A 13,936-nucleotide genomic window follows, 5' to 3' on the forward strand; every position below is an offset into this window, starting at 1 on the left:
GCTTTCTGTCTCTATGTCTCTCTCTGTCTGGCGAGCGCACGCGCCCTACAGTGAAAATCTCTCCAAAAAAAAAAAAAAGGAAAACCAAAACATACAGAAAACAAGAAATGGAAAATTATTTGCTTACAGTAACATGTTTGTTGATGTGCTTGATTGAGTCAATATACAGTGTACTCTGGAAGGAAAATCTCTCATTTTGTATGCTGTAATGATGTACAGTGAATGAATACAAATAAATAAATTGAAATAAAAAAATAAAAATAAAAAATGGCATACAGTAAATGACATATATTTAAAATATAGTATTTGATGTTTTGACATATGTATATACCCATGAAACCACTTCTACATTTGAAATAATTAACACGTCAATGATTCCTGAAAGTTTTCTTGTGTCTCAGTGTAATATTTTCCATTTTTTTCCACTCTACTTCTGTCTCAGGGAACTGCTAACCATTATCTTGTCACCATAGCTTAGTCTACAATTCTAGAATTTTATATAAATGAAATTATACAGTATATGCTTTCTGTACCCTGGCTCTTTCATTCATCATACTTAACTTTGAAATTTATCTGTTGCACGTATGGATAGTCTGTTCTGTTTTTAATTACCTAATGCATTCCATTTTATTAATAACCGTAAGTGAATATATACATACTTACATATGAGTAATTTTATTCACCTATTATTAGATGCCTGTTTTGTTTCCAGTTTTGAGCTATTAACAAAGCTGCTGTGAACATCCATGTAAAAGTCTTTATATGGACATATTTATTTGTATAGTAGGAGTAGAAGGAATAGTTTTGACAGATGTTTGGTTTTATAAGAAAGTCTGAAACTATTTTCCACCCCTATTGTCACATTTTATGTTCCTACCAGCAATGAATGAGAGATCTGTTTTCTCCATATCATTGTCAGCATTTGATGTTATCTTAGTCATTCTGATAGGTATGTAGTGAAAGCCTATAATGACTTTAATTTATATGTGTTTTAAACCTAATAATACTAAACATCATTCTGTGTGGTTATTTGCCAACCCTATATCATCTTTGGTAAAGTATCTGTTCAGATCTTTTGCCTGTTATTTTTATTTTTTTCTCCCCCCCCCTTTTTTTTAAATTGCCAGAGGATGCTTGTATTCACCAGAGACAGAGAATGAGTAGGAAAAGGTATACCTCCCCCGCCACACGGGAGGTGGGGTGGGATGTCTGCTCTGAGATCCCGTCTCCATTGCTCAATCCTTGTTGGGATGCATACAAATGCTCCTGGTGTGTTTTCAAACCACCAAGGCTGGGATTTGAACTGTGGTTGGCCATATGGGTTCTGGCTCCCTTAACTCAGCTACAGGGCTGGCCCTTGCCTGTTTTTAACCAGGCTACTTCCTTAGTATTTAATTAGAATTATGTATATATTCTTGGTGCAAGTCCTTTATCAGATATTATTTTTGCAGATTTATTTTTCTAGTCTTTGGCTAATCCTTTCATTCTATTTAACAGTGTCTTTTGAACAGAAGATGGTTTAATTTTGACGAAATCAGAAGACTGATGAAGAAAAGACTGTTCTCTTTCCACTGAATATTGCCTTTTGTATCTTTGTCAAAATTCATTTGTTCATTTATCTGTAGTCCTCATTTTAGATTCTGTTTTGTTCCATTGTTCTGACTTTCTTAATTCTGGCCAGTATCACACTATCTTGGTTTGTTCAGTTTTATAAGTCTGAAAATCAGGTAGACTTGGTTCTCTACTTTGTCCTTTTTAAAAAAAATGCTATAGAAATGCTAAGATCAAATGGACATCCTTGTTTTTGTCCTGATTTTAAGGAGAAAGTGTTCAATTTTTTTGAACTGTACCATAAAGTACAGTGTTAATTTTTTTCCACAAATATCCTTTCTTTTATTAAGAATTATTTAATTTTGCTTATTATTAATTCATTTAACTTGATCAGAGAGAGATACATACAGAGAGAGATTAGGAAAGTGAGAAAGCAAGCCACAAGGTCCATGGCTCAAACCATGATCAGCCATGTGGGAGTGTCTAGCACCTTAACCACCACACCACCTGCTGGTCCCACACAAATACTCTATCAAACTACAAGATTCCATCTTGTCCCACCTTCAGTCTATTTTTCTTATGCTTTCTTGCTGCTGCTGTATATGGTCATGTCATCTTTATTTTTCTGTTCTCTAATCTATATTTATGGTAATAGAAAAATAAGCCAATTTTTTTTCTATTTTCTACTTTGAAGTTTTTAAAAAGTCAGAAACGGGCCAGCAGCACTAGAACCTTGGCTGACCATGTGGGAATCCAGTATCTTAACCATCACACTTGCTGGCCCCTATCCTAAACCTTTTTTTTTTTTTTTAGTAGTATTTATTATTTTTATACCTTCAGTTATTATACATCATTTAGTTTGTAAAGAGATTTTACCCAACATGATATACACCACACAGCAGATGAGGTGAGACTACTATACACTACATCACCAACAGGCAACAAACCATATCTGAGTAACACAAATGTCTTCTCCATATTTTCCCAAATTTCCCTTCCTGCACTCTTCCCCTCTCTCACTCTCTTTCCACTTTGTCCCATGTGTCCATAACAATTTTCAATGCTTTTATGTCCTCCAGTCTTTCAGTCTCTACTATAGAGTGTAGATAGTGTATGTTAAGTGGAGACATGTCTCTGTTTCAGAGCCTGACTTGCTTCACTCAAGAATAGATCTTCCATGTTCATCCACTTTCTATCAAATGCTATAGTCTTGTTCTTTATGACTGAATACTATTCCATGGAGTATATGTGCCACACTTTTTCAATCCATTCGTCTGTGGACTTTTGAGTTGGTTCTCTGTCATAGTAATCGTGAGTAATGTTGCAATAAATATAGCTGTGCAAGTTCTTTTCCAGCTGAACGTTCTCCTGTCCTTTGGGTAGATATCCAGTAGTGTAATTGCTGGATCATATGGTAGTTCTATTTGAAGGTCCTCGGGACGAGCAAGTGGCATGGTGGTTAAGGCGCTGGACACTCCCACATGGCCAACCACAGTCTGAGTCCCAGACCTTGTGGCTTGCTTTCTCACTTTTCCTCTCCTCTCTCTCTCTGGTCGAATTTTAAAAATAATATTAAATTAAATTAAATAAGTAATTCTTTTTGAAAAAAAATCAAAAAACTTACAAAAAAGCCTATTCGAAGGTCCTTGAGGAACCTCCATATTATTCACCACAGCTGGACCAATTTACATTCCCACCAACAATGTATGAGAGTTCTCCTTTCACCACATCCTCGTCAGCACTTGGAACCTCCATATTCACTGCAGCTGGACCAATTTACATTCCCACCAGCAGTGTATGAGAGTTCCCCTTTCACCACATCCTCGTCAGCACTTATCATTTTCTGTTTTTTTAATCTTCACCATTCTGACTGGTGCATTGTGACTTTGATCTGCATCTCCCTTATGATGAGGGATGTTGATCATATTTTCATATGCTTTTTGGCTGTTTTTATGTCTTCCTTAGAGATTTGTTTATTCAGCTCATTTTCCTGTCTTTTAATTGGGTTAACCACTTTCTTCCAGATAAACTGCTTGAGTTCCCTGTGTATTCTGATTATTAGCCCCTTATCTGAGGTGTAGTTAACAAAAATTCTCTCCCATTCTGAGGGTTGTCGATTCACACTAATTACTGTGTTCTTTGCTGTGCAGAAACTTCTTAATCTGATGTAATCCCACCTGTCTCTTTTGGGGATTACTGCTTGTGCTTTGGGCGTCTTGCTTAAGAATAAGTCTTTGCCTACCCCAATGTCTCCCAGAGTTTCACCAGTTTTTTCCACCAGTAGTTTTGTAGTTTATATTTGATCCACTTTGAGTTGATTTTTGTTAATGGTTACAGATAGGGGTTGAGATTCATCTTTTTGCAGGTGGATACCCAGTTTTTCTAGCACCATTTGCTAAAAAGGTTTTCCTTTTCCCGCTGGATTAATGGGTACCCTTTGTCAAAGATTAGTTGGCTGTATGTTTTGGGGTTTATTTCTGGGATCTCTATTCCATTGGTCTTCATGTCTGTTTTTGTGCCAGTACCATGCTGTTTTGATTATCACAGCTTTGTAATATATTTTGGGGTCAGGAAGAGAAATGCCATCCACTCCACTCTTTTTGTGCAGGCTGGCTTTGGCAATACGTGGCCTTTTATAATTCCAGACAATTTTTATGATTGTCTTTTCTAGATCTGTGAAGAATATCTCTTATAATTTTATAGGGATTGCATTAAATATGTAGATTAATTTGGATAGGATTGCAATTTTGATTATATTAATTCTCCCAATCCCAAAAACATAGGATTTCCTTCCACTTTTTTGTGTCCTTTTCAATTTCTTTTGTAATATTTTCATAGTTTTCCTTATAGAGGTCCTTAACTTCTTTGGCTAGTTTTATTCCTACGTATCTTATATTTTTGTGGCTATGGTAAATGGGATTCCCAAAACTTTCATTCATCAATCTCGTTGTGCATTTGCCTAAGTGTTTTTCATGTTTTTTTTTTTTCTATATTTATCTATGACTCTTACAGTTTTTTTTAAAAGAATTAGTGGGACCAGCAGTTAGCGTAATGGCTGTGTCACTGGACTCCCATGTAGTCGACCGCGGTTCGAGTCCCGGACCCGGTGGCTTAAAACTCACGCCGGGCGCTTGTGCGTGCATGCCCAAGATCCCGAGAGGAGAATGGAGGAGAAGGGATTGTGGCGTGTCCACCCCCCCCGGGGGGTGATTTCTCGCTTTCTGTCTCTCTGTCTCTCTCTGTCTGTCTGGTGAGCTCATGTGCCCTATAGCAAAAAAAACTCTCAAAAAAAAATTAGAAGAATTATTGGGACCAGCAGTTGGCGTAATTGTTGTCACTGGACTCCCATGTAAGCCAACTTTGGTTTGAGTCCTGGACATGGTGGCTTAAACTCAATGCCAGGCATGTGTGCATGCGTGCCCAAGATCTTGAAAGGAGAATGGAGAAAGAATTGCAGCATGGCCATCCCCCCTGGGGATGATTTCTTGCTTTCTGTCCCTCTGTATCTCTCTGTCTTTCTGGCGAGCACATACACCCTATAGCAAAAACCTCTCAAAAAAAAAAAAAAAAGGAATTATTTTATTTAACTTCCTTCCTTTCTTTTTACTTTGACCAGAGAGAGCAACAGAGAGAGAAAGTGAGAAAGCAAGCAGCCAGGTCTGGGACTTGAACTGCAGTTGGCCATGTGGGAGTCCAGTGCCCTTAACCACCACACCACCTGCCAACCCCAGCTCTTACAGTTTTAATGTCATCATTTATATTCAGCCTTTTTCCCTAAACATAATATATGTGCATTTTTATATCTGTAGATATAAAAAGTTAATCTTGTAACTATTAAAACATTTACAGTTTATTTAGTTTAGTGGTATGTTGAATAAACTTAAAGGGAATGAACATTTTCATAAATTTTATAGATCACAATTCATATTCTTTTTTTTTTTTTTTGTGAGAGAAAAACAAGGATGAAGGAGGAAAGGGAGAGAGATAAAGATATTTTGAAATACGTTTGAAACACGTTCTCACCGTGTTTCAATTCTTCTGTCCTGGTCTCTCAATTAGCTAAGATTATAAGTAGGTACAGCTATATCCACTGTGTTCAAATTGGCCTAGGATCTGAACCTGGGCCTCCCAAGTAACTTCCAGCCTCCCAAGCTGTGGTGCTATCTTGAATCCTGGCTAATTTATATTAATTTCTAGCATGTACTAATACAATTTAATTTTGTATGTTGTATCCTGTAACGTGGCTGAATTCATGATTAGTTCTACGAGTTTTTGTGGATTTCTTGAGATTTTCTACATAGACATCATGTCCTCTGAAAACAGGGATTCTTTTCTTTTTTTAATTTGCTAGAGGGTGGGTGTGCTTGGTGGAGACAGAGACAGAGGAGAAAAGTGAAAAAACACCCTTCTAGGGGGATGGCCATGCCATAATCCCTTCTCCTCTGTTCTCATTTTAGGATTTGGGGCTCGCACACTTGCTAGGCATCTTTTTCAGGTCACCAGCTCTGGGACTCAAATATTTAGTCAGTCATGTAGGATCCAGCTACCTTAACCACTAATCTCCGCAGGCATAGGGATAGTTTTATTTATTCCCATAGGCCGTATGTATTTTCTTCCTTCCTCCCTACCACCCTCCCTCATTGCCCTGGGCAGGACTTCTAGCATTACGTTGAATGAGAGTGGTGAGAGCAGTTATCTTTCCATTGCCCTGTTCCTGATTTTAGAGTAACACAGTCAGGATTTAACAAGTATAATCTTGGCTATAGGTTTTTTGGTAGATGGTCTTTATCATATTGAGGAAGGTCTTTCTTATTTCTAGTTTTCTGAGAATTTTTATCATGAACAGGTGGTAAATTTCATCAAAACCTTTTTTATATTGATTGGAGGAAAAAAAAACATGCTTATTGTTTCCTTAGTCTGTTAATATGGTGGCTTATATTGATTGTTAAATTATTGAATAAGCTATACTGCATATCTAAAATAAAATCTACTTGGTCATGGTATGTAGTTGCTATCATATATTGCCAAATTCTAGTTTCTTAATTTTTTTAACTTTTTATTGTTTTAAGTTTGCTATAGGATGCATGTATTCACCTGAGGCAGAGAGAGAGAGAGAGAGAGAGAGAAAGAAAGTAAGTGAGAAAGCACCCCTTGGTGGGCAGAGAGAGATGACCAGGCTGCAGTCCCTTCTCTACCACTCTTCTAGGATTTTGGGCATTCATGCATACACACCTGATGTGTTTTCTAAGCCACAGGGTCTGGGACTCAAACAGAGTCGACCATGTGGTATCCAGTGCTTTAACCACCATGCCATCTGGCTGGCCGAAGTTTCCCATATGTTGCTAAGAAATTTTGTGTCCATATATATGAGGAATATTGGTTTGTAGTTGTCTTTCCCCTTTTTAAAGTTTTTATGTCAGAGGGCATGTATACTTGTCAGAGAGACAGTAAGAGGTAAAGTGAGAAATCACCCCCTAAAAGGGATGACCACTCTTCAGTCCCTTCTCCATTCTCCTCCTGGGATTTTGGGCATGCATGCACACACTCCTGGTGTGAGTTTCAAGCCACCAGATCTAGGACTTGAACCATGAATCCAGTGCCTTAACAGTCACATCACCTGCTGGCCTGGTTTGTAGTTTTCTTTATGCTTTTTTCTGATTTTTTCCATCAGGCTAATACTGGCATCAAAAGAGTTGAGGAGGGGCCAACAGGTGGCATGGTGGTTAAGGTGCTGGGTTCCCACATGGCACACTACAGTTTGAATCCCAGAACTGGTAGCTTGAAACTCATGCTGGGCATGTGTGCATGCATGTCCAAAATCCCAAGAGAATGGAGGAGAAGGGATTGCAGTGTTGCTATTCCTCTGTGTGTGTGAGTGTAATTCTCACTTCCCCTCTCTCTGTCTCTCTCCAGCAAGTGCACACGCCCTGTGATGAAAACTTAAAAAAAAGAATCAAGAGGGCTGACCCATGGCCTGGTAGTTAAGGAAGCTGGATCCTACATGGCTAACCATAGTTTGAATATGGTCCTGGTAGCTTGAAAAACACCATGGGGCTCATGTGCCCAAATTTTGGGAGGATGAAGAAATGGAGGAGTTGTGGTGTGATCATGCCCCATTGAGAGATACTTTCCCTGCTCCCTTTCCCTGCTCCCTTTCCACCTATCACAGACTAGCTCACACTTACCCTCTGGCAATTTAAACAACAACAACAACAACAAAAAGCCAGATAGTTGAGAAATGTTTCTTCCTCTTCTACTTTCTGGAAAAGATTATGTAGAAGTTGTGTTAAATTTTCTTTAATGTTTGGTAGAATTCTCCAGTGAAAGTATCTGAGGTCCTGAAGATTCTGTTGAGGGAGTTCTAAAATGATTAATTCAAAGTTTAAAATAATTTTAAGGCTATTTAAATTATTTCATATTGGTTGAATTCTGATTGTGCCTTTGAGAAATTGCTTCTTTTTTTGTATCAAACATTTGTGTTAAGTTGTTTGTAGTGGTATTTCTTCAAGGTCTGGGCAATATCCTCTGTTTCATTCTAAATAGTGGTAGTTTGTGTTTTTTCTCTTTGTCAGTCTTGCTAAAGGTTTATTAAAGTTTTTCAAAAGAATACTCTTCCCCCCCCCTTGATCTCTCCCTTTTGTCTTATATTTCATTGATTTCTGTGCCTTATTTCCTTCTTTCTGTTTCCTATGGTTCATTTGGCTCCTGTTTGTCTAGGTTCTTGAGGGAGGTTGGTTAGATAAATTAAGACATTTCTCTTTGTATATGCGTAGTGTTATGAATCACCAACAGCACTGCTTTAATTGTGTCACAAATTATGATGTGTTGTAGTTTCAGTTTTATTCAGGTCAGTATATTTTGATTTGCCCTGAGATTTCTTCTTTGTCCTATGGATTACTAGAAGCATATTGTTTAGTTTCCATGTGTTTGGAGATTGTCCTATTACCTTTATTTTTTGTTAAAGAATCGTTTAATTTCATTGTCATTATTTTTATTTTTTTATGTTTTTGAAGTTGACCAGAGGGAGACAGAGAGAAGAAAAGTGAGAAAGCAAGTCATCAGGTCCAGGACTCAGCCATGTAGGAGTCCAGCCTCCTTAACTGGGGTGCCTCCTGCTGGCCCCAAGATTCTTATTACCTTACTGTTACTGATTTCTAGTTGGGATTCCATTGTTTTCAAAGAATATACTTGCCTGATTTAAATTCTTTAGATGTTTAAATTTCTTTTGTGGCCCTGGATGTGGTTTTTCTTAGAAGTTCACTTCAGAACTTTGAAGTTACAACTTGTTAGTAAATCTTCAGTGGGCATTTGAAGATAACATGTAGTCAATCTGCTGTCCTTGCTAGAGTGTTCTGTAAACGTTCATTAGATCCTGTTGGTTGATGTTACTGTTAAATTTTCTTGTTAATTTCTTTAGCTGGGTCAGTTGAAAAAGGAGTTGTGTGCCACTCCTCTAATTGTGGATTTATTTCTTTATTTTTTTACAATTCTATTGCTTTTGCTTCATATACTTTGTAGCTCTTTTGGTTAGTGCATTCAGATTTATGAGTGCCATGCCTTCTTGGTGGATTGACCATTTTATCATTATGTAATGTCCCTCTGTCCCTCTTAATTCTTTGTTCTGAAGTCCACTTTATCTGGACTTTGGAACAAATATACACACTATATATATATATATATATATGTTTTCATGATAGATCTTTTCCCTTCCTTATACTTTTTTTGCACCTGTATTTGAGGAGAGTTTTTTGAAGATAGCATATCGTTATGTCATTTTTTTCTCTTGCTCTTTTAATCAATATCTTTTAATTGGTGAATCTTACGTAGTAGCCCCTTGTGTCAACATACTAAAACTACTTTCTTCTATATTTTTTTATTCATATGTAACATTAATTTCTAGTTTCAGCTTTAATCTTTTGACATGAATAGTATGTCTATTCCAGTTACTGAATACCACCAATTCAAAAAAAATTTAATTGTTTTATTTATTTATTATTATTTTTATTATTTAATTAATTAATTTACTTTTCCCCACAGTTGGAAAGAGAGAGGGAAAAAACCAGACATCTCCAAGAGGGTGCAGTCCATCCCCAGTCTCAGGCAACCACAAATCATGGGCATGCACGGGAACTTAGAACCTTCCTATGTGGGTCCAGTTGTGCTATCATAACAACACTGCATGGCCCTGGTTTTCTTCCTCTTCCTAATTGTCTTTACAAGAAAAGTTCCATGAGTTTTAAACTTGAGTCCTTGAATGCCTGAACATTGTTTTGTTTTTGTTTTCTTACCACATGAATATTAATTTTCTGTATAAGTCTGTTTCAGATTATTTTCCTTCAGAATTTTTAAGCTACAGCTTCATTGCCTTTCAATATCTAGTGTTAGTGATATTTGCCTTTTAATATCTAGTGTTAGTGATATTGGTGTGGTGTGGTTTTTTGTTTTTGTTTTTTTTTTTTGCTACAGGGCACATGTGCTTGCCAGAGAGACAGAAAGCAAGAAATCACCCCCCTAGGGAGCATGGCCACGCCGCAATCCCTTCTCCTGCATTCTCTCGGGATCATGGGCACACACGCACATGCGCCTGGCATGAGGTTAAGCCACCGGGTCTGGAACTTGAACTGCAGTTGACCATATGGGAATCCAGCAACATATCCGACATATCCATTATGCCAGCGGCTGGTCCCAATATTGGTGTGATTTTTATTTCAAGTATAGGCAGTCTGTTTTTTGTTTTTTCCCTCATGGATTAAACATTGAGAAGCAAAGATTGGTAACCTTGAGGTTTCTTTTCTTTCTTGCTTTTCACCTTCCCTTTTTTTTTTTTTTTTTTTTTTTTACGGTCTTTGCCCTGGGCATGTATGCTTACTGTAGAAAAACAGAGAGGGAAATTAAGAAATCATCTCCCAAGGGGGATGGCCACTCTGCAGTACCTTCTCCATTCTCCTCTTGAGATTTTGGGCATGTATGCACACACCTGGAGTGATTTTCAAACTGCTGGGTCTGGGACTGGAACTGCAGTCAGCCATGTGTGAACCTAGTACCTTAACTACCAGACCACCTGCTGGCCCCTGTTTTTGTTTTCTTAAGAATAATAAGAGCAATGATGTTAGAAATAGGTAGAATTTAAGGATAGATAAACTGAAGAGTATTGTATGAAAAGCAAGCAAACAAAACAAAACAAAACAAAACAAAACAAAATTGCCTTTGAAAAGAAGAGCATGACAGAGCTGTCAAGTAGTTAAGGCAATGGATTGCTAAGATAAAAGAGAAGGGCCTGCTAAAGTTGGTCTTCCCTCCTATTGTAATTCTACAGTGTTTTAAAATGCTTGCATCAGGCCCATCTATGGTGGCATGTGCTAAGATGCTGTGTTCTATGGCCTGGAACCACATGGGAAGCCCAGGTACAATTTCCAGTCCAAAGGTCAAGTGTTGTGGCACCAAGCCTGTAGTCCCATCTGGGAGTTTGAAGCAGGAGAATCATGTTGGTGAGACCCTGGCACACTTGCATGCCTATACCCACAGTAAAATAAATTCACAAAATACTTGCATTAATGAATAATTTCTAACTTTCTGAGGTGGTATGCTCCCCTCACTCATCTCCTTTTGGCTACTCCTAAGTTTACATATTTTGAATTGGCATAGAATTCCCCCAAATTTGTGGAAGTCTTTTTAATGGAACTGTTCAAAATAACGCCTTTTTCAAGGCAGTTTGTAGATTCACTTTGGAGGATGAACTAATATATGATACTTGTTTTATGTCTATAAATCTTATCCTGGTGTTTCAAAATCTTTAGCAGTTTTGTACTTAAGTTTTAATTGAAAATTATAAAGCTTTACCCTTTGAGCTACAATGTATCTTCCACTATCCCTTTATTTAGCAATTTTTTTTTTTAACTTAGACTTTGTGTGGACAGTAATGACCTCACGTTTCCGGTTGCCTGCTGGCAGAACCTACAATGTACGAGCATCAGAGTTGGCCCGAGACAGACAGCATACAGAGGTGGTTTGCAACATCCTTCTTCTGGATAACACTGTACAAGCTTTCAAAGTTAATGTAAGTATTTTGTATTTAAAAAAAAAAATCAAGGGGTACAAGTCTGAATTGAGATATTTTAAAGCTAGAGCTTTTAAGTTGCAGTATAGTTTGAAAAGTTTTATTCAATTAAAAAAATTTTTCTGATGCAGATTTATGTTAGGTACACATTCTTACTCAAATTGAGTCCCTTAAAAAAAGTGTTGCCCACTGTACACTGTTTACAAACCATTATGTGCATTATGATTAGTACAGCAGATCAGTAGTATGGGCGTAGTTTTTACAAATGTACTTGACTGTGCCTTAAGGGAATTTGTTCTCTTAGATAATTTATGCATTTCCATTGTAATCTTCCTTCTACTGTCTATGAATAAAACTTTGGCTAAACAAAGATAAATGGTAGCCCTAATCTTTTCTGAGTATTGTCTGAAATATTTAACCAATAAATTTTTATTCATCCTGCTTATGTCTAGCTTTTTTTGCTCATTGTTTTTTTCACCCATGTAGTGTGTTAACAGTAGTTAATTCATTTCTATTAACTATTTTATAGAACTCATTTGTATAAATATACTTCAGTTTATCTTCCACTATCCCTTTATTTAGCAATTTTTTTTTTTAACTTAGACTTTGTGTGGACAGTAATGACCTCACGTTTCCGGTTGCCTGCTGGCAGAACCTACAATGTACGAGCATCAGAGTTGGCCCGAGACAGACAGCATACAGAGGTGGTTTGCAACATCCTTCTTCTGGATAACACTGTACAAGCTTTCAAAGTTAATAAACATGATCAAGTTCAAGTTTTGTTGGATATAGTCTTCAAGCATCTTGAGATATTTTAAAGCTAGAGCTTTTAAGTTGCAGTATAGTTTGAAAAGTTTTATTCAATTAAAAAAATTTTTCTGATGCAGATTTATGTTAGGTACACATTCTTACTCAAATTGAGTCCCTTAAAAAAAGTGTTGCCCACTGTACACTGTTTACAAACCATTATGTGCATTATGATTAGTACAGCAGATCAGTAGTATGGGCGTAGTTTTTACAAATGTACTTGACTGTGCCTTAAGGGAATTTGTTCTCTTAGATAATTTATGCATTTCCATTGTAATCTTCCTTCTACTGTCTATGAATAAAACTTTGGCTAAACAAAGATAAATGGTAGCCCTAATCTTTTCTGAGTATTGTCTGAAATATTTAACCAATAAATTTTTATTCATCCTGCTTATGTCTAGCTTTTTTTGCTCATTGTTTTTTTCACCCATGTAGTGTGTTAACAGTAGTTAATTCATTTCTATTAACTATTTTATAGAACTCATTTGTATAAATATACTTCAGTTTATTTATCACTCTGTACTTGTCTAATTATTTGGGTGTTTCCACTTTTGGCTCTTAATATTGCTGTAAGCATTCTTGCACATGTCTTGATACATACAAGGATGCATTCTCACTTATTTAAAAATTTCAAACCTATGGAAAAGGTGAAAGAACAGTACGATGAATAATACTCATACACTCTCTACCTGGATTGAAATGTTAACATTTCACACATTTGCTTTATCTTTCTTTCTGTGTTTTTTTCCTGAACCTTCAGAAAGTAAGTTGTAAACTTCAACCATGGGTACTTCAGCATCCTTAGAATCTCATAAATTACCATAGTACCATTATCATATCCCAAAATTGAACATGATGAAAATATTAGTTCCTAATTGTAGTTTGTATTCAAACTGGAATTCCTCATTTCTTGTATCTAAGTCTCCAAAGTGATACTTTTTCTGTTCTTATCTGTTCCTTCTGTACTACCTAGGTGTTTCTGTACTTTGAAATCAGTAATGTAAGATATTATTTGCCAGATTCTTAAGCTTAAATTTTCTGTGCATACAACTGTAAAGGAGGGTCACTAATTTATCTTTTTTAACTCAAATGCCAAACTATTTCACATTGGAAAAAGGGCTACAGAGTAGTGAAAGTTGAATCAACAAAAGTAACTTTGAGGAGATTTTCTAACATACCCAATGAATTTCATGTACTTTTCTAAAAAGCTAAGTTTTTAACTTCTTCTTTCTTCTACCATCTATTAATAAAGTATAATAGTTGGAATAGGAACCAGTAGTTGGTATAATGGCTATGTCACTGGACTCCCATGTATTATACCTCAGTTTGAGTCTCGGACCTGGCAGGTTAAATTCACACTAGGCGCGTGTGCATGCGTGCCCAGAATCCCGAGAGGAAAATGGAGGAGAAGGGATTGCGGTGTGGCCATCTTCCCCAGGTGGTGATTTCTCGCTTTCTGTCTCTCTGTCTCTCTCTCTCTGTCTTTCTGGCGAGCACACGCGCCCTATAGCAAAAACCTCT

The 13,936-nt window shown here is 36.9% G+C and overlaps 1 protein-coding gene across 4 annotated transcripts in view; it reads left to right on the forward strand.

Annotated features, from left to right (window-relative positions):
- PTPN4 (protein tyrosine phosphatase non-receptor type 4) overlaps positions 1–13,936 on the forward strand; it is a 220,546-nt gene that overhangs the window by 43,068 nt on the left and 163,542 nt on the right. For all 4 annotated transcript variants that reach the window (XM_006169570.1, XM_006169571.1, XM_014584589.1 and 1 more), the window contains exon 2: positions 11,454–11,608. In XM_006169570.1, coding sequence (XP_006169632.1) covers positions 11,471–11,608 — 138 coding nt within the window. In that variant the 5' untranslated portion in view covers positions 11,454–11,470. The remainder of the gene's footprint in view (positions 1–11,453; positions 11,609–13,936) is intronic.

This window comes from Tupaia chinensis, unplaced genomic scaffold, assembly GCF_000334495.1.
Source record: "Tupaia chinensis unplaced genomic scaffold, TupChi_1.0 Scaffold147282_1, whole genome shotgun sequence".
Classification (NCBI taxonomy): domain Eukaryota; kingdom Metazoa; phylum Chordata; class Mammalia; order Scandentia; family Tupaiidae; genus Tupaia; species Tupaia belangeri.